This window comes from Leucopleurus acutus (assembly GCF_964270905.1).
Source record: "Leucopleurus acutus genome assembly, chromosome: 2".
NCBI classification, from domain to species: domain Eukaryota; kingdom Metazoa; phylum Chordata; class Mammalia; order Artiodactyla; family Delphinidae; genus Leucopleurus; species Leucopleurus acutus.
The window spans coordinates 21,306,993-21,328,756 of NC_139143.1; the positions used below are offsets into that span (position 1 = coordinate 21,306,993).

Consider the following 21,764-nt stretch of genomic DNA (forward strand, 5'->3'; position numbering starts at 1 on the left):
CTTCCACTGCAGTGGCTATGGATTCATTCCCTGGTCGGGGAACTAAGATTCCACATGCTGTGTGGGTTGGCCCCCCAATAAATCCTTCTCAATGCTCATTATAAAAGGAAGTCGGGATTGGCAGACTACTTTCCAAAGTGACGGTAAGGCTGATGAGAGAAGTAACATCTGCTTGATTTACATATATGTTTTGATATTTATAAATGCTTTGTCTTTTCCACTACAATAATTTATGAAGAAATTTTTTAACGTCTACATTAATTCTTCCATTTCTTACAGCGTTGATGTTTATATAGCTGAATGGCTGTGTGTGTGTGTGTGTGTGTGTATGTGTGTGTTTGAGTGTTTGATGAGCTCTATCTGAAAGGAAAATAAATCAATAATGCTAAATTTGCATCCTAGTACAGTGAGTATCTTCTGGGTATTAGTGTTCACATTGAAACGCTATGCATCATTCTGGCATCCCCTGTTCAGAAATACCCCTGTTGAGCAGTTTATAAATTGGGTGAAAATATGCATAGGAATCTTCCTCATGGGTGACCTGGGTTTGTCATTACATGTACTCAGACTGAAAAGAGACGATTTCTTCTAGTACCTGTGTGTCTGACAGAGGTGGGGAGAGACTGGAGAGAGATTTCTCCAGAAGCTGTTTTGTCCACTCAGAAAAATGCCATGCCAGAAGGGTTAGTGAGCCAAACAATGGTTTTCTTTTTTTCTTGTTGGCTTTCACGTGTAGGTTAAATAGACCACTAGCATTTGATGACCTATTTTTCTTATTGCACATTTCCACATTTTGTGTGTATGTTGGTCAGAGGGTGATAAGTGGGCAAGGGGAGAGGAAGAAGGCTGTCTGGCTTTGCGTTTGTTTGTTGACTGGACAGAAAAATATTACTGGTAATTTGAACACTAATTTTTCATTTACATTGAAGGCCTAGACTCTTTGGTGGAGGGGAAAAACTTAACAACAAAAATCTCACTTGAAGCAAATCCCAGCCATAGTATTCTTTTTCTTATGTGCAAGCATTGCTCCCTGTAGGACATAGCATAGAAAACAAATTATTAAGTTCATGGCAACTTATGTGGCATGTTTTATTATTTTTTTAGCATTACATTCATTGGTGTAGGGGATAAAACTTTTGCATCTGATATCTTGCTTGCCACAGTTCTTAGCTTAGCTAATTAGTTTTTATTTTCTTTTGTTTATTCTTATTCTAGGACCTGAGTGACTTAGAGGAAAAATCATATTTTCTTGACATTTTTCAAAGACATAAAACATTCTTAAGATTATCCACATTATCTGAACCTACACAACTAATTGCTTCAGAGTAGCCCTTCATTTTGCCCATTATTCCTATATCAGAACACCCTAAGCATGATATTATTGAAAAGCTAAAGAATGATATTGGTATTTTCTGTCTCTTCTACCCCCTTCCCACCCCCATCCTAAAATGTTCTAATTCTTAACTGACACTTGCACATCTAGGATGAGGAGAGAAGACAGGCACTGAAAATAGAGATGGGGCAGGGAGGAAGTGGTCAGTGGGATAGGAGAGGGTTCTCAAGGTGCATGGTGTAGCTGGGAGGAAAGAAGAGGAGGCCTAACCCATGGCTGGTTCTGTTGCAGGTGAGCTGGGCTTCCCCCAGTGCTTTCACAACTCCTGCAAGAACCCTTGTTTTCAAAGAGCTGTTTTAAAATAGTTTTCCTATCTTCTTTACATAATTGCCTACCTGACTGTAACTGGATGATTTTATATCATTTTCTTTCTTAGGGTCAAGAAATTGGAGCATGGCTATGAACAACGGAAACAACGATTTTGTGGTTTTGAGCAATGGCAGCATCGCAACCAGTGCTACCAGCGCTAGTCCCCTCACCCCCTGTGATGGAGACCCTGCAGCCCAGCAACTCACCCCCAAAGAAGCGCCCAGAACAAAAGTGAGTCCAAATGGATGCCTGCAAGTTAATGGCACAGTTAAATCATCCTTTCTGCCTTTAGACAACCAAAGAACGCCTCAGATGTTATCCCTGTGCTGCCATCCTTGCCCATACCATCACCCTTTGACTACCCATGACAGTCACCAAGAGTGCCATCCCGAGGCTGGCCCCGCAGCACCTCCTGCTTTGGCCTCGTGTTGCATGCAGCCACACTCAGAGTATTCTGCATCTCTCTGTCCAAACCATTCACCTGTTTATCAGACAACGTGCTGTCTTCAGCCCTCTCCATCCTTCTGCCTGCATCATCCGTGGCCTGACCATTTTCAGCATCAGCCTGTGCCACAGCATATAGCCAACATAAGGTGAGTGGTCCAGTTGTTTTGCTGAACTTTCTCATTCAACTAATTCCACATGAATGTGGTTGTTGGTGTTGATTTCTCCCAAAGGAGGAGAGAAAAATGTATCAGGGATAGGAAACCAGTAAAAGTGCATATTTCAGGAATTCCCTGGCGGTCCAGCATTTAGGACTCCACACTTTCACTGCCGAGGGCCCAGGTTCAATCCCTGGTCGGGGAACTAGGATCCCAAAAGCCACGTGGCGTGGCCAAAAAAACCCAAAAACCAAAACAAAACAAAATGCGTATTTTTTGGATTGTGTGAAGCCTACTAAAATGCAAGTGAAGTAATATTATATCTGTTTTATCCATTAACTTCTTAGTCAATTAAACCCTTCCTTCCGTTTTCTCCTTCTGTGAACTGGTTAGATGTCCCTGCTAGGCCTTGAATTATAAAGTTCAGTAAAAGGTTTTATTGTTAGTAATTTCCATTATTAAACATGGGGGATAGATGTATTTGTGATGAGGCTGCCTAAACAGGAGTCTTATATTTGCTATTATTGATAGTGATCAACATTTACAAAAAAGAAGTACAAAACCAGTTGCTTCCTTATGGGTGTACTCACAATTTCTATTCATGTGGTTTGGGTGACTGTGTAATATGTTGAGATCGTATGAAGGCAACAATTCCTTTTAGCAGATGAAACCTATAAATGCGTAGCATAGGGCTTTAAAAAATATTTTTTGTAAAACGTTTTCAGATCTGGTAGATTGAAATGTACTAGAAAAATCTCTATCATTGCCAGTTCTCCTTCCCATTTCAGGCCATAGTTTCTCTGATATGTTCTTTCCAGCTATTTTTTCTGTGGGTAAGTTAAATCACATGTACTGCAGGTGAGCAATGGTGACATATTTTTTAAAATACTGAATACTTTATAGAGACCAAGAATTATTTCACATTTTTTGATAATAAAAAGTCTAAAAAGAGCTAGAAGACAGCCTTCTCATTGAATATTAGGGTATAATTTATACACAGGGAAATGCACATATTTAAGTGTATAGTTTGATCAGTTTTGACAAATGTATACACTAGTATAATGCACATCTTGGTCAGATGTAGAACATTTCTGTCACCCCAGGAAGTTCCTTTATGCCACTTCTTAGTCATTCCTTCTCTCTTCACGAGAAGCACTGTTCTGAGTTCTGTTACCATAAATTATTTTGTTTGCTCTGAAACTTCATATGAATGGAATCATACAGTAGATATTCTTCTGTGTCTGGCAATTTTGACTCATAACATTTTTGAGACTGTCTAATTGCTATGTGTATTAGTTTCCCTTTTTATTGCTGAGTAGTAATCCATTGTATGCATATAGCATATTCACTTTTAATTAAAGAGTGAGTACAGACTTCCAGTTTTAAAATAAATAAGTCGTGAGGATGTAATATACAGCATGGTGACCATAGCTAATAATACCGTATTGTATAGCTGAAAGTTGCTAAGAGAGTAGATCTTAAAAGTTCTCCTCACAAGAAAAAAAATTTTGTAAATGTGTGTGGTAATGGATGTTAACAAGACTTATCGTGGTGATCATTTTGCAATATACACAAATATCGAATCATTACGTTGTACACCTGAAACTAATGTAATGTTATATGGCAATTATATATCAAGTTTTTAAAAAGTCACATCCAGACAGGGATTAAGTAATAAATACTTTTCACCTTCATCAGATTTTAGATGCTGCTGAGATTATCTGGTTTCACTCTTTTGAAAAGAGAGGAAGAGAAAGATGGGGAAAATGACAAGGGGTGGGGGGTAGGGGGAGTCTTCTCGAGCGTGTTTCTACAGTTTCTGAATACATTTTTCCATATTAGATGTGAGAGTCTTTTAGTTTATAGAACTGTAATAAAAACACTCACCAAAGCCATTTCTTAGAAGATTAGTCCTGACAGCATTGTGCTACATGGCCAGTTTTAGACTCTTTCCACTTTGAATGAAACAGTGTAAGTGGTTAGTTTTGAAATTCTATGGTCATAAATATTGATGTTTCAGAATCATAAATTATATGGTTGCAGGATGTGAGATGAGAGAGAATTCTACATTTTGAAGCTGATCCCTCCTTTAAAAAACTTCACAAAGTAGTCAACGGATAAGTAACCAATTGTTTCAATATGATAGGCATTGTCAGTATTTTCAGGACTTTGGCTTGGCATTTCTGAATGACCTAATTTTAAAGGAATGAGTGTCCTATATACATACAACTTTAAATAGAATGGCATTAAAAAACAAACTGATAAAAAGTGCCATATTTGTCCATCAGGAACAGTTGTAGAGGAAACTGGAATTTTATGTGAGAAATCTTTCATATTAGAATTTTATCTCAAGAATTTGAGCCTTTTGATCAACTGCAACAGACATAGAATCCTTTTAAAGATGCCTGCGAAGGAATGTTATGTGTCTAGTTGTGTATATTACATACTTTCATTTTATATTATATATTTTCATTTTACATATTGTAAAATGTGTGCTCCCAGAAACTCTTCCCTATCTGCTACATTTATGAATTTACATAATCAACAATATTTACTGAATATTTGTATGTGCCAGGCACCAAAGATGTAGTTCTAAATGAGATGAGACTTTATTTTTTCCTTCATAGAGCTATAAGCTAGTAGGAAGGGAGACAGAAAAGCAAACAGGCAGCTACAATATTGTGATAAGAGATACCAAGAAGGGACATACTGGGATGAAAATGAAAAACATCACAAATGGAGGAGAGGTTGTCTTGTAGACAGTGGGAATAGTTTGTGTAAAGATTTATAAAGTAGTGTGAGCACAGCTCCAGCATAGCTGAGTATGGCTAGGCCCTGAAGGAACAAAGAGTAATAGCAAGGAGAGAGGTATATTGGGATTAAATCCTGAGGGGCATTGTGAATCACATTAGGAGATCTCAGGACTTTATCCTGAGGCCAGTGGAGAAGCAGTATAGATTTTTGTGTGTGCACGACTTTTTTATTATGAAAAAATACATAGAACATAAAATTTATCATTTGAACCATTTGTATGTGTACAATTCAGTAGCATTAAGTACATTCACATTGTTGTGCAACCATCACCACCCTTCTTTCTCCAGAACATTCTTCATCTTCCCAAACTGAAACTCCATACCCATTAACAATAATTTCCCGTTCTTCCCTCCCCCAGCCCCTGTCAACCACCGTTCTATTTTCTATCTCCATGAATTTGACTATTCTAGGTACCTCATATAAGTGGAATCATACAGTATTTGTTCTTTTATGACTGTCTGATTTCACTTAGCATACTGTCTTCAAGGCTTATCCAAGTCATAGCATGTATCAAAATTTTCTTCTTTTGTAAGGCTGAATAATATCCTATTGTATGTATATACCACCTTATGTTTATCCATTTATCTGTCGATGGACACTTGGATTGCTCCACCTTTAGGCTATTGTGAATAATGTTGCTATGAACATGTGTATACAATATCTGTTTGAGTTCCTGCTTTCACTTCTTTTGGTTATATACCCAGAAGTGCAATTACTGGATCATATGGTAATCATATGTTTAACGTCTTGAGGAACCACCAGACTGTTTCCACAGCTGCTGTGCACATCCTTGCTGATACTTGTTCTTTTCTGTTTTTTTTTAATTGTTTTATAATAGCCATCCTAATGGGTGTGGCATTACAGATTTTTAAGCAGAACAGAAACACTATCAGATACACATTTTAGAGAGGTCCATAAACTGCATGGTGGAGAGTAGATTGAACTGGGTTAGGACTATTATAGGGAGGAAGACTGTTAGAAGACTTGTTATAGTAATTCAGGTGAGAGCTGGTGGTGACTTGATCCAGGATTTAGAAGTAATTTCAGCTAGAGAGATTTATGAGGTAGAATCTACTAGGTCTGGTGAACAATTGGATATGGGGGAGGAAGGGAAGAAGAATCACAACTGATTTTCAGTTTCCTGGCTTGAGCAACTAGATGGGTAGATGGTAATGTTGATCACTAAAATGGAGAGGACAGGAGAAGAACTCCAAGCATGCAGAGCTTTTGGGGATGGAGGGTGGGGCAGTAACAGTGGAAGAGTGTGATCCTTTGAGCTTTCTTGAAAGAATGAGGATGCTGAGTAATACGTAACAATTACATTGAGGGTAACAATACTGTTGGAAATTATCCTAGGATGAAAACTGCAGCTTTTAGGTTCAGCCCAGCATGTATTTATTTGCAGAATTGTGCTATGGGCAAGGAACTAAGCCAGGTGCTGTGTCTGTCTTTCCCAAACCAGTAATATACCCACTGAAGCAAATGTGGACATGGATATAGCTACTGTGTAAGGGAGAGCAGGGCAGTTGGGGATAGGTTATGCGGGATGTCCTCGCTGAGAAATTCTGTAAATGAGGATGCCATGTGATACTTTGCTGCCTTTTATTAGTTATTCTACCCAACACTTTTAGGAAACTTAGAACGAAGGTTCTAGAGGCTGATCTCTATCAGGAATGTTAATGCTCTAAATCTATTTTCCTTTTGTGATTTCTTGCATGTTGTTTTTTAAAAAATTGATAATCTCAAATACTTAATGAAGTATTATTCAATTAATGTTTAAGATGTATTCATGACTTGATAAAAGTACATCACTTAAAAAGTATCTTAAAGGTTGATGGCCTTGGAGTAAAATTGTGTACAGATCTGTGTACAGATCCTAGGCACTTTCAATTGCTATTGCTCTTTGCACCTACACCACAAATGCGCCCACCTGGTTGGTATTTTGTTTTATTTTATTTTTATTTATTTATTTATTTATTTATTTGCGGTACGTGGGCCTCTCACTGTTGTGGCCTCTCCCATTGCGGAGCACAGGCTCCGGACGCGCAGGCTCAACGGCCATGGCTCACGGGCGCAGCCGCTCTGCGGCATGTGGAATCTTCCCGGACCGGGGCACGAACCCGTGTCCCCTGCATCGGCAGGCGGACTGTCAACCACTGCGCCACCAGGGAAGCCCCTGTTTTATTTTTAAAGTTGTTATTTGTTTGTAAAGTACTTAAACCATAGAGAATGTTTTAAAGAGTCAAATAGAAAATATAATTTTATCCCAGGTCATTTGCTGCCTCCTTTCCATCATTCATATTCCCATTTCCCTTTTGCCCACCTTCTGTACTACAGTAAGTTCTGTTTCATCCCTTCTTGACTCTTTAAGCTGTAATAAATCTATCTAAAAGATTCATTATAATCAACCACTTGTATATGTCTTTTGCTTTTTAAAACTCTCTGTTAAGCTTCTGGTTGATTAAATTAAGACCATTGCAAGGATCACATTTAGAATATTCTCTTTTGATTCCATTTATCACCAAATATTAAGTAGTTCAAATAGATCTCATTTTAAAGCTTCTGGCTTTTTCATTTGTAGATTCCTATCCTTATACCCATCACTCAGCTGTTAATTAATGTGACTAATTGAGAACACCAAGGAGTTAAAAATGGCAGAAAGTAGTCTCTCCCTACCATGAGACAGAGCCCATACCCGTAAGTCCTAAACATGGCTGATCATCAGGGTCACCAGGGGAGTTAAAGAATAAAATAAGTATGATAATAATAAAGAGAAGTTCCTTTTGCAATAGAAACAATAAAGCACTCAGGAGTTCAGAGGTGAGAAGGATCCCTGGAGGTTAGTAAGGTTAGGGGCAGGCTGAGTGAGAAGAGAGAATTTGAGTGACACTTGAAGGATGACCAGGACATGCTAAAGGGACTGCCTGCAGGACGCAGAACGTAGAAGGTGGGGGGAAGTTGGAAGGGGAAAGCGTACAAAAATAAAAGTCTACTTAAGGAAGTGTAAAGAGAAGAGGATGGCCAGAGTGAAGGGGTCATTTGGTTGGTCAGGAGAGAGAGCTTTTCCTAATTTTACATCCTGAATACAGTCAAGTTATCTAAAAGGCTGAATGGTAATGATTTGCTCTTTATCCTACAGAGATCTGGAAAATGCTTCTCAGGAACCAGTCACATTCCATGTGTGCTGGTTGAAGCAAAGTTTTGAATGATTCATTTGGAAACCTTCTTACTGCCGTATTAAAGTGAAAGGGTAATGGCATTATGACACAATTAATAAGGAGTTCTGCATCCAAAAATAGCATACAAGATTTCTAATCCAAACTGTACTTACGTTTTAATTTGGTGTTGCAAAAAATGTTCTTGATTGTAATAGGGGACTCCATAAATGATACTTGGCAATGGCCATAGACTCATTATCATGGTAGGGAACCTGTGGTAGTTTTGGGTGCCTGCCAAATGCATTTTTATTTCTCTGAAGGTGATTTTGTAGACAGATGGTCACGTTGAATGTTCCCCATGGCACCCTGGAGGAATTAGAGCTATACTGAGTTAAGAAGGCTTGGCACAGAGGGGACCACGGAACTCTAGCATTAGCTCAGCCCCTGAAAGCTTAAGTAAACATTGTCCCTGCCTCCCCATACATGGTGACTATATAATTTTTGTAACCTATATTTCCTTTCTCCTCGGGTTCTTTACTAGTTTTCCAATTTCACACTCACTTTTCTCAGAGGTTTTCTTTTTGTTTCCCCTTAGGACACTAGTTACTTTCTATGAAGGGCACTCTTTTTCCTAAAAAGTAAGAAATGAGAATTCTTGTATTATGTTAAAAGAGATAGAATGTACCACTTGAAATCTGCTTCTTCTGTATATGTTGTATCATAACGTCCAGGGGTAAATTATAGACCTGAGCATCATTTTCCAAAGGGTCTTACTTTGCTACACCTGGCCTGCAACGCTCCACCCTTCCCCCTTCCCTGAGCCCCGGCAGTTGTGTTATTTTAGTTAGTCACTCTGAACACTTCATCAGCAGTGTAGTGTGAACCCTGGCATTAACGCCGATCCCAGAGTCTCTGATTTGCCCAAAACGCCAGACTCAACTCAAATGGCTCTTCTAAGATGTCGGAGCAACGAACGGAGAAAGTCAAGGTTGCTCAGTTATTTAGCGAGAATTGAATGAATACTTAGTAAGTGTTAAGTGCTGGAGACAGAGGTAAAAACTGCAAGCATGGTCCCCAATTTCAAAGGTGTAGAGGTAATGTGGACAAGGTAAGGTACTTAGATTTCAGCATGGGCTGACCTCAGATAGATAGCCTTCTTTTATCTACAAATATTGACTGCTGTATTCTCTGGAGCACAAAAGTTAAATATCAGAGCTTTTGCAGGAGCACAAGCCAAAAAGAAGAACCAGACTATGTATCGTTTTCTAAATTCATTTTCTCCGCTTTTCCTCTCTTACCATTGGAAGGTTACTGATAGCTTAATAATCATTTGTCTTTATATACAATTGCCATAAATAGTAACCTGGCCAGGACAGCTTGGCAGGTGTCTTTGGCAGGAAGGAATGGTTAAACTGCTTTCTTTAGACCTGTGATGTTCAGGAGGGTCCAATAAGATTAAAAATTCAGTTCTTCTGTCACGCTAGGCACATTTCAAGGGCTCAAAAGCCAGAGGTGACGAGTGGCTACCATATTGGACAGCACAGATACAGAACGTTTCCATCATTGCAGAAACTTTCATGGGAGGACTATCTCTCTTGCCTCTGTTAAAGCAACTGAGATCCCTTTTTAACCTCTGAGGCAGCAAATGGAGCACGTATGATGTAGAGTAACAGCAGTATTTGGCAGTAAATACCCTTTTTGGTCAGCATAATTCTAATTAATTGGAGTATGATTGCTTGTATTTTGTTTGAAATATAACATTAAGAAATGACAAAAGATAAAATCCCTTTTCTTCAAAAATCTGAAAGGCTAAAGCCCCATATTATAAAAAATCGTAGCCAGTAGGCAATATCCTTCGACATCTTCTAGAAGCCACAGTTACATCTTACAAAAACTTCTGCAGATCAAGCCAAAGGCGAAAGTATCAACTTATTGAATTTTTAGTTGCCTGGGCTTTTTGGTTTTTGTGTTTGTTTTTTATTGAAGTATAGTTGATTTATGGCCTGAGCTTTTTGTAAGTAGATCTAAAGTACAAACGTCAAACCAAATTTTTTCTGAAAAGTAGATAAATAAGTACAGCTAGCCTCTAGAAGTAATTGCTTAGTGCTGTATTACAGCTCTCACTTTTCTTTCCTCAATCCTTCCTCCTTTCCTCACTAGACAACATGAGGTGGGAAGAGCATGGGCTTTAGAAGGGAATCCCTGTGTTTGAATGAATCCTGGCTCTGCCATTGAATAGCTTGGTGATCTTGGGTAAATCTGTCTCTGTAAAAATGGAATAACAGTGGTTATTTTTTTCACATAGCATAGTGCCTAGAACCAAATTATTAGTCTCCTTTCTCTTCTCCTTCTACATTTGTTCCTTTCATTTTCTTCTCTTAAATTTTTGTTGTTGTTGTTGTTCTTTGCTGTGTGCACTTAATTCTGTTAGTATTGTGGCAGAAAGCAAGCTGTTACTGAATCCTGATTTAAATGAATACACGATGTATTGCTTTTCATTCTGATTTATAAATTGCGTACTTTTTACCCCATCGACCTACAGGAAAGAGCAAGTGGGAAAGATGGTCACTAATTTGCCTTCTAGAAGAGGAAAAGGGGGGTTGTTGAGAATAAATGGGCCTCTACAGCCCCAAAGACTCAGAGCCTTTAACCTTTATACTAATTGTAACATCTGATTATGACAGTTAACTTTAGAAGTCTGGTAAGATTTAATCTTGATTTCACTGAAACCAAGGTGTATTTTTACATTCCTTAAAGTAGTCAAAATTAACTTTTTTAAAACAGGATAATGTTTGTAAAATTTAAAATGTTCCAAGCTTGCTTGCCAAAGTAAGTCAGTTTGGCAGTCAGATTGAGTGAAGGCCTATTTTATTAGTGGGACTTCTTTTAGAGACTTCTTTATACTATAAATGAATTTTAGAGTGTGCTATGCCTCATGGAATGCATTGCACAGTCTGTAATACATTTCAGACTATGAGCCTTGGTCATCTCTTTCTTTAATAATAAATGTCAGGAAACAATACCCTCTTTATTTCTTGAAATTAATATAACATTTTGGAATGAAGCAAATATATTCTTTAATTACCCCCTTTCTATAGTACTCCTACTTGTTTAGCAGGTTCTAGAGAGTAAAGAAAAAAAAGAGGAATGGTTCAAATTTTTCTCTTCGGTTAAAAAGGTAAAATATTTAGCAAACAGTAAAACATAAAAGACATTGTTGTGGATCAGACACATCTCTGACTCCAGGAAAAAAACCAATTGTACTACTGCATCTTCTTTCCAAACTTAAGCGGATTGTTAGGTGTAATTTAAAAGACTTTATAGAACTTAACATTTATAGGAGAATTTTCATTGCTATACTATGTTGTGTTCTTTTCAGCAAAATTGATTCTACAAAATTATGTCTTTTTAAAAAAAAACACACAAACCAGAGAGTCAACTACTTGGTATTTTGGAGTTTAGTGCCTGGGGCATAACTGGAACTCAAATATTTGTTGAATGAATGATTATCACTCCTCTTCCCCAATTCTCAGGACATCTTTTTTTACATGAAAAATTGACAAAGCTTAAATTTTTTAAAAACCTCACAAAGTCAGATTGGTCCCTGCCATCAAGCCATTTATTGTCTAATAGGAGAGAGATGATTGGGGCAAAAATAACCACAGTTTCTGAGAACCAAAATCAGAGTTTAGAGGGTTATGAGAGAGTTAGAGGGTTATGAGAGAGAGTTTAGAGAGTCCCAAAGAGGGAGATGGAGTCATAGGATACCTTAGAGAAAGCGCCATGGGAGATGAAATGGGTCTTTCAAAAACAGACAGGAGACCAACTGCCTGAAGTATGGGAAAGGAGGCCGGCAGCACATGGGCGTGGGAGCAAGTGGGAGGCAGCCTGGCAGGCAGTGTCCTTTGTCTGGAGAAGAGCTCAGAGGAGGTGGCCCAGGGCATCGTGCCTATTGGGTTCATCTCATTCGACCTTTGGAGAACAATATGCTATAGTTAGTCAAAGAAGACTGCTCCCCCAAAACAGTGGATTCCAAATGCTGTGGAATCATCATAAAAAGCACTTATTAAGTGTCTAAGTACTTTATATGCAGTAATTACATAGTTCTAATACCTTTGATTCGTTGATATTTCCAAAGCCTCGTTTGTTGAACCATTTCTTTTGTACTGCTTTTTGTGTATCTCCAGGGCCTACGAAGGTGCCTGGCATTTAGTAAACACTCAGAAATTGTTGAATGAAATGAATAAATAATTGAACATCAGTCAAGTCATTTTTATGCAGAACTCAATTTTGTGTTGTCTTGATAGTGAAAATCAGGCACATTGGTCTCCTGGAGTAAGATATTTCCCAACAATGGGAGAAGGTTTAAAAGGCTTTGTTCCCTTAAAAACCCTGTTTTATTAATTGTTGTTTGAGTCTGTTTGCGGGGATAGCTCCTCCTGTCCTTTAAATCCACCCCCCCCCCAATGCCTTGGTTTTTAACTTTAAAAAAATATTACAGCCTCATTCATGAAGACGTAAGAAAGGAAAGGTAAAGACCCTGTTCACTCCCGCAGCTCCTAAGCTACTTTCATAAATGATTCTGGAGCCCTTTTGAGGAAGACAGGGAGGAGCCAGGAGACTCTGTGCACTGGGGGGAGTCAGCCCAGAATAACCTTTCTGTTTGCTCAGCTCTGACCACCTCTAGGATATTTGCAAATCTAGTATAAGAGATTTTATAAGCAGTCAGCAGATTATAGAACTGGTGGATGAAACATAAATTCCTAAATAAGAGTTGGGGTTTTTCTTTGTCCATATGTATTTTATGACTTAGAATAAAACGAGAGGGTCCAGGGCCAGATTTGATGCCATATTCTATATGAATTTGCTGAGTTGTTGGTTTAAGTAAATTAATTACTTCTCCCCATTTGAATGGTACAGGGAGGGCTCTGATAGTTATCAAATAGCTTGAGATTCAAGCATGATGATTTCTACAGGAATGTGAGCAGTTTACTCTTTCTAAACACTATTTTGTGTGTCTAGTAAGAAACGAGGATGGACAGTTAATACGTTCATTCCTTCAGACCCTCTTTGTGCATCTGTGGTCACTTGGGCCTGCCCACCTCCCCCTTCCTAAAACACTGCTTTCATTATGTCACTCCTCTGCTCAGAAATCTTCCATGGTTTCCCCAAACTCCTTGACCTGACAGTGAAGGTCCCTTTAAAGGGATGGAGTGTGTTTTGTGGGGGAAGGAAAGGTAGTTCAGGGAGGAGGAATCTTCTAGCCCTGGTGAGGAGCGAGGTGACAGATATCAGTGAATAAGATTACTGTATCAGACTTTTTCCCCCTACACTTTAGAAGTTTAAATAGAAATCTGATTAATGATTGTATCTTCGTTTCCACTTATATATAATCGAGAACTAGACTTAGATACTTTTTTTGGTCCTGGCCAACACTAAATATTCTGGGTCTTTGTTTTCTAGGTATTATTCTGAAACTTTGTTTTTTAGCTGTCAGCCATTGACCTACCTTATTGGCTACCAGAAACTAAAACTACTTCATTGTAAAGCAATCGCCAGGAGAGGTTTATTTAAATGTATTATTTGATTGTTAAAAGGTCTCAATCTAATGCAGAATTAAACCCTACATTGAGCTCCAAATTGTATTAATTTTTTTTACCCTCCTTACCCCTGACCTCCATCTCCCAAAGCTTAAAATTCTAAGTGAGCAGCATTAGTATCTGGCGAGTATTTTGGCTTGAGGATTTTAAACTTCATTCCAGCATTCATTGCAGCCTCTTAAGTTAGTTAAGTTTAATAAGATTTTTCTGGCTTTCTTATGAGCTTTCCTTGGATCTCCCATTAGTGATGATTATTCACATCTTATTAAGAAAAGTATATATTACACTCTCATTTAGCATGTTTTCTGTGGGGCTCACAGCAACAGTCTGGCATGAAAAAGTTTGAGTTTAAGGGCAAGTGCTTTATAATTTAGTATAACTTTAAAATGTAACACATGGGGTTGTTTGGCTTATAACCTCCAGCTTAACTATGCAAATTTAACTCCATGGGCTGAGGAAGAATGGTTTCTTTCAAGCAAACCTACTTTTCAGTCATTTAAAAATATTTTTAATTAACCAGTTGTCCTTTTCAGAATGCTAATTGCTTTAAACTGTTTCTTTTAAAAAAAAAGAAAAAGTCATTCTTAGATTCCTCTTTTGGGGTGTGCATTGCACAGGACCAGAACCATGTGAAATTCTGACCTCCGGTACGGCTCCTTCCTCCTCCTCCTTACAAGTGGCAGAAGCAAAATGTATTTGAAAATGAATTTCCCATGCCTTGCTTCCCTCACCGTTTAGTGAACAGCAGAATAGCTGCCCTTTGACTACTGATCTGCTAGGCCTGGAACTCTATCTTCTTAAGAAGAAATAATTATTTAATTATATAAGAGGAAATTACACCCCTCCCTGTTCTCACCCAATTTTGTATAACACAGTTCTTTTCTTGTTTACTGCAATAACTAGAGGAAAAAAATAACATAATTTCTGGCTTGCTTCTTAGGGCCAGGCTCTACTAATAAGAGAATAATTTCTTATTAACTTAAATTGGAACTCAAGCTGTTACATGAAAGCCTGATTTGTTCCAGCTTTACAGAGTTTTGAGTCTGAGTGGGACAGACAGGGAATATTGTACATTATGCACAAAGCATATTTTTCTTGTGGAACATCACACAGAAATGCCTTCATGGGTTACCAGGCTCTGTCACTAATTGATGTAACGTTTAGTAGATCCAATGAGTGTGCAGTTGTGCCTTTCAGCATTCCCATTGGATAGATGTCCTTAAATGTCACGTATTTTTCTTTTGCCAGCAAGTTTGGTGAAATTGGCATGGGGATTTATAAATATGTGAAAAATGCACATTTTTATCATTCTTCACAGCAGTCTTTTATCACATCTCTGCAGTATTAATGTCTCCAGGGGGAAAACTGTAAATTATATAACAGATAAATTGGAGGTGAGTTTTTCTTAGCTAATCAGTAGCCACTGGTTGCTTAAGCAATAAAGTAGACCGAAATGAAAGACAGCAAAGGAAATTCAGCAGTAGGATTGCCCATAATCCATGGACATTTCAGCAGTTTTCTGCCTTAGACTGACTTATTCCTTATAAAGTTATAAAGAGAACATAAATTTTTATATTTAATGTGTAGACATTAATTATTGAAGGTAGGAATGGTCATAATCAGGGGTCTAGATATATCTTGAGAGGTAAATTCAACATGGGTTTAAATATGATTTTAGTATCACATAGTTTAGAAATTAAGTATTTTATTTTTCTTTAGTTAAAAGAACTAATCTCAGATAGTCTGTTTAAAAGTCATGATTTAAAAGAAAAACAGTTCATCACTGTGAATTAAGTCTATAAAATTTAAACTTCGAGTACACTTAAATGGAACATTATATGTTTTCCATTGATGAAATCTTCATCAAGATTTCAAAATGGGAAGAGATGAGGAACATTTTGAAGAGGTATATCTCCTCTTTCACCCACAGATATAGGCTTTGCATGGAAATATAATCACCTATAAAGCATTTCTATGTTAATAATGTACTTGACTGTATCTGGTCATGTAAGCAATTAAGAATATTTAGTTCTCCATCAACATTGCAATTTGGATCATATTTAAATTATTTCTTATTCTGCTATCACATGAGTATCTCTTTTGTGTAATTTTATAACAAAATAACCTTTCTAAGAATTTTAATAGTAAGTTTTATCATTATTACAAATATTCTAAAATATTCCAAAATAATGAATAATAGTCTCTGAGTATAAAGAATTTTTCTGGAGGGTGGGAGGGAGGGAGACGCAAGAGGGAAGAGATATGGGATCATATGTATATGTATAACTGATTCACTTCATTATAAAGCAGAAACTAACACACCGTTGTAAAGCAATTATACCCCAATAAAGATGTTAAAAACAAAACAAAACAACAACAAAAAAGAATTTTTCAAAATTGTGAAGTAGAACTTGGTCGTGCATTGTACCTGTATTTGGTGAAGAAAATGGACTTTAATGGCATAAGGTCTCAAGTTTATAATAAGAGTATTAATGATTTTATTGAACCCTTACTATATACCAGACATTGTACTATATTTTACATGCACTCTCTGATTTAATCCTGAAAACAGCCCAAGGAATTCAGAGCTATTACTGTCATTTCCGTTTTATAGATGAAGAAACTATGGTTTGGAAAAATTAAATAGTGGTTAAAAGATTAATTAAATGGCTAATAATAACCAGTAGAGCCTGGAATTGAGTCTCGGTCTGTCTGATTGTGAAGCCTTTCCTCTTAGTCACATCTCTGTGCTGCTCAAACGTAAGAGAATGAATTTTTTTTTTTTGCTAATTTTTTTAGTTTTAGCAGTAGTTCAGGAAACAATCACTGAGTGCCGGCTACTTAGTAAGCACTTGTGCAGACTCATTCTTGAAACCGCAGAGCTGAGATCCCGCTGATCACAGGTCACACAAATAATCATGAGAAGCACAGATAACTTGCCCCAGGCTGCCCAAGTCCTTTTTAGATCACGGAAAGGGTATATTCACAGCGCTTCCTTGCACAGATCCCAAGGAAGAATCCTGCCTGATTTCTCCCATCTGTTTGTACCACGTCCCTAGTGTACTTAAACACTAGTGGGGGGACACACACAAGTAGGTTCTTGGACATGCTAGTAGTAAGAAATAGATTTTCCACATTTTAGATGTAACATTTCCTTTGTGTCTAAACTGAATTCTCTATCTAAATGTCATACTCCATGCTGTCATCTTCAGCGTTTTGGGTGCCTTTGCTCCAGCTCTAAGACTACCAAACAGTGCTCGCTGTAAGAAGACGGAAACTGTAGACCTTTCTTATTATGACTTCATGCAGCCCGGCATAGCTCAGTCCTCACTGCTAACTCCTAAATGTACTTCCTCCAGCAGCTTTTTCCACGTAAGCCTCTGTCTCTAGTTTACTCAAAGCACAGTTTACTCTCTCAACCCCTGAACCATGGGCAGCATCACCTCCTACTATACTATGAAAACAACTGAAACTTTGGTGGAGTGTAGCATAGAGGTTAAGAGGGTGGGCTCTGCAGTAGATTGCCTGGGTTTGACTCCTGCCTCTAACACTAACTGTGTGAGCTTGGGCAACTTATTTAACCTCTCTGTGCTTCAGTTCCTTGTCCATAAAATCTATACCTACTGCATAGGATTGTTTTAAGAATTAAAAAATAGTTTAGGGCTTCCCTGGTGGCGCAGTGGTTGAGAGTCCGCCTGCCGATGCGGGCGACGCGGGTTTGTGCCCCGGTCCGGGAAGATCCCACCTGCCACGGAGCGTCTGGGCCCGTGAGCCATGGCCACTGAGCCTGCGCGTGCGGAGCCTGTGCTCCGCAACGGGAGAGGCCGCAGCAGTGAGAGGCCCGCGTACCGCAAAAAAAAAAAAAAAAAAAAAAGTTTAATATATTGTCAAGTGTTTAGGACAGTGTTTGGCACATAGTGAAATTCTTAAATGTTGACTATTATTATTTTTAATATATCAGTACACTTAATGCTTTTACTTTGTATGACCTCTTTCCTTTTTAATGACTTGCAGTCTGACTTTTAGCATCACTCCTTTCCTGGCGATACTGGGGTCAGTGACCTCTTTGAGAAGCTCATCTCATTTGTTCTCCTTAGTTTGAGAGCATGTAATCCCCATTTACCATCCCTTCATAAACTGTCTTCTTTTTTGCATTTCATGACTCTATGCTTTTCATCACCCTATGCCTTTCCTTCTTATCCTATGTGCTGTGACCGTTTCTGCCCTCTCTCACCGTTGATGGAGTCTCCTTTTCCGCCCTTCACATGACTGTCATTTCCATAATATCTTGCTTATTGTTTATTTCTTACCCCTTCTCAACTGTTAAAAGTTTCAGATCCCCATTTCCTGTCTGTAGTTCTCATGGTGATGGAATCCCTATAATTCACAATAGGCTGTAGGACATCTTTATTTAAATATCCTGCCAAACAAAGTATCAGAGGAAGAGCACTTTGTAATCCTTCAACTGAAGCACTTGTACCCTAAGTAAGCATAGCCACGTACTGTAACTAGATATTGTTGACCCAGGAAAGACCTTGAACTTTGGAAGAAACTAAAATTTAAGGAAGCAGAACAATATGGATTTTAAAACATAATCTGTTCAAAAATAACATAATGACAGACAACAATACCAGGACTAGTTTTACTGTAGATCAACAAAGTTCTGTTGCTCATCAAAGGCCTTTTATAGGTAATCTAAGATCTCTACCTTATAAGTCATTTGGACAGGTATTTCTAAAACTTCAAGAGAAAAGATCAATTAAGACTCACTAGGAGTTACCAATTTAAAATGTTACTGGGGGACTTCCTGTTTATCTATGTCCCTAAACTTCAGCTAACCTGAATTTTAGCTATCTAAGGTACTTAAACTTTTATCTTTGGCTGTCTTAAAAAGGGTGATCCTTTAGGCAAAACTAATCTATGGTGATAGAAGCCTGAATATTGGTTACTTCTGATTATGTTTATTGATTAGAAGGGGCACGTGTGAGCCTTTGGGGCTTCTGGGAAATGTTCTATATCTTGATCTGAGTGGTGGTTACATGGATGTAAAACCCATCAAGCTGAACACTTAAACTTTGTTCCTCTTATTGAAGAGTTGGTGAAATAGGAATGGTTTGAAAGAATGACATAAGGGATTTAAGGATCTCTCCCCTTTAATTCTAAAATATCCTTTCACCTTCTTGGCCAGTCTGTATACACTTGGAAGGCAGGGATAATGTTCTCCTAATTTTTATACTCCTGATTGTACAGTGGGAGGGAGACTGGAGGCAAGAGGAAGGCTTAAGGGCTGGCATACTCACCTCCTCCCAGGAGAATTTCTTAGTAAACCAAGTTCCACTCTGAGCTACCACCTTGCTGTTTAAATATGTATATATTTTTTTTCCTTGATTTGAAGATAGCAAACTTAAGCTACATTTTTTTAAATAAATTTATTTATTTATTTATTTTGGGCTGCATCAGGCCTTCGTTGCTGCGCACGGGCTTTCTCTAGTTGCGGCGAGCAGGGGCTACTCTTCATTGTGGTGCGTGGGCTTCTCATTGCAGTGGCTTCTCTTGTTGCGGAGCACGGGCTCTAGGCGCGCGGGCTTCAGTAGTTGTGGCACGCGGGCTCAGTAGTTGTGGCTCACGGGCTCTAGAGCACAGGCTCAGTAGTTGTGGCGCACAGGCTTAGTTGCTCCTCGGCATGTGGGATCTTCCCGGACCAGGGCTCGAACCCATGTCCCCTGAATTGGCAGTCAGATTCTTAACCACTGTGCCACCAGGGAAGCCCCTAAGTTACATCTTTTGAGCTTTTATTTTATTTTTAAATTTTTATTTTATATTGGAGTGAAATTAATTAACAATGTTGTATTAGTTTCAGGTGTACAGCAAAGTGATTGAGTTATACATATACATGTATCTATTTTTTTAAAATTCTTTTCCTATTTAAGTTAGTACAGAATATTGAGCAGAGTTACTTGTGCCATACAGTAGGTCCTTGTTGGTTATCTATTTTGCATATATGAGCTGCATTTTTATTTCGGAATCTGAAAAGTAGAGTATTCGGTGACATAATCACATTCTCGCACATATCTTGCCTTATTTGCTTTCCCACTTGCATCTTCTGTTAGCCTCTCATCTTCCTATTTTGGTACTTGAGAGTAGAAATTGTATTTTTATTGCTCAAAAGTGCTTAGTGAACTGGAATTTCTAGGGCGGAGAAGAGATGACAAAATGAATGATTTAATAATGCTGAGAAATAAAGGGCTGTCCTTAGGCAGCCTTCCTTAGGGAAGGTAGTAACGCATCTTTCCCATCCTTCTGCCAAAGATTTTGTGATAGAGGTAAGCCAAGATTATAAAAAGATTTAAGTTTTCCATATGGAAGAGCCATTTGTAGGGCCAGGAAGAAGGAAAAGAAAGGGTGTTTTTAACATTTATGACAAGAGAGAGCCCTTGGATTCTACATATGTAAGCCTTTTCCTCCAAAATACTTCAACCTTTGACATAAGTTAGGTTCTGGGAAAACTTACTGCACTCAGTTGACTTAAAATTGAATGTGAGTTTACTTTGTAAGAAATATCTGTTCACAAGGAAAGTATATGGGAAACTTGCTGTAATACTGCCCTTGAGGTTCATGCAGTTAGTTGTCTTGTTATGAAGTTGTTCTGAATGAGCTGAAAAACTTTTGAAATTTCCTTTACAATCTTCGTTCTAGACTGTAATTTACCATGTGCATGTCATTGGAGAGTTAAGGTTCTTGTATTTGGTTGGGGGCCCATTTAATAACCTCTTTTGATCTTTCACTAACTGAAATTGTTTTCAAGTTACAAATGCAAGAATAGTACTGTAAACCTGAAATTGTTTTCAAGTTACAAATGCAAGAATAATACTGTAAACCTGTTAGTTCTTTAAAGGGAATTAGGATTTCCTAAATATATTCCATCCTGGGACTTGGCTATCTTGACTCCAGAGTAACTAAAACAGTGTGATTCTGTGAAAAGAATTGGATCAATGGATCCACTAGGATAGGTGAAACAGACCCTAGCAAGTTTAAAACTTTAATAAAGTAAAACTCCTTAAAAACTCAGTGGGCTCCCGACTTCCATCTAACCCCCATTCTCAAACAGGGCCAGACTTACCTTATCTTCTGATCATAGGCTGCCCTCTTTCAGGAAGTAGGGAGGCAGAAAGTGGATCTCCATATTTCCGTTACTCTCTCAGCCCAGTTTCCCCAAATCTGGCTAACAAAATAGGCACCGACTAACTGAGAGATTTCTGTTACCACTATTGTAGTCCTGGAAGGAGCAGTCAACCTCTAAATCCACATTTGTCCCCATTGATAATTAAACCCAAGTGAACAACTGTTACTAGATGGCGCCAAACTGTGTAGTAGGACGGATTTGGATGGTTCAGCCAGACCATGGAAATTCAGCCTCTTAGCTGAACAGGTGCATCACGATCAGCTCGTTATTCTCACAATATCAAATGCCATATATTTTATAAAAATGAATTTTTGGACTCTACTTTTCCCCTTAAAGTGAGGCCTTACGGAAAATAATAATCGAAGCATCACAAAGTAATAGATTATTACTGGCCTAGATTATTAGTAAGTGGAATTGGGAAAAACTGACATCTGGATCAAGGATATCTCTTTAACTATAAAAGTAGTCATCAAATTACAAAGGAAAATTCCAGCTATTGAAAATTTTAAAATGCATGTCAAAAAATCATGTTAAAAAACATATCACAAACTAGGAAAATTTTGATGTTTCAGAGCTTTAATACTCTTATAAGTAAAGAGGAAAGATAGATATATATATATATAAGCAAAAGAGACATAAAGTAATATATTAATGTGATTACAATCATGTATATATATTAAATAAATTTGGGAAATATAATGGAAG

At 38.0% G+C, this 21,764-nt stretch overlaps 1 protein-coding gene across 1 annotated transcript in view; it reads left to right on the top strand.

Annotated features, from left to right (window-relative positions):
* Window positions 1–1,766: 1,766 nt before the first annotated feature.
* Window positions 1,767–21,764, top strand: part of DISP1 (dispatched RND transporter family member 1) — a gene marked incomplete at its 3' end in the record, with an annotated part of 51,104 nt that continues 31,106 nt past the window's right edge. The window contains exon 1 of the mRNA XM_082833773.1: window positions 1,767–2,295. Coding sequence (XP_082689899.1) covers window positions 1,787–2,295 — 509 coding nt within the window. The 5' untranslated portion in view covers window positions 1,767–1,786. The remainder of the gene's footprint in view (window positions 2,296–21,764) is intronic.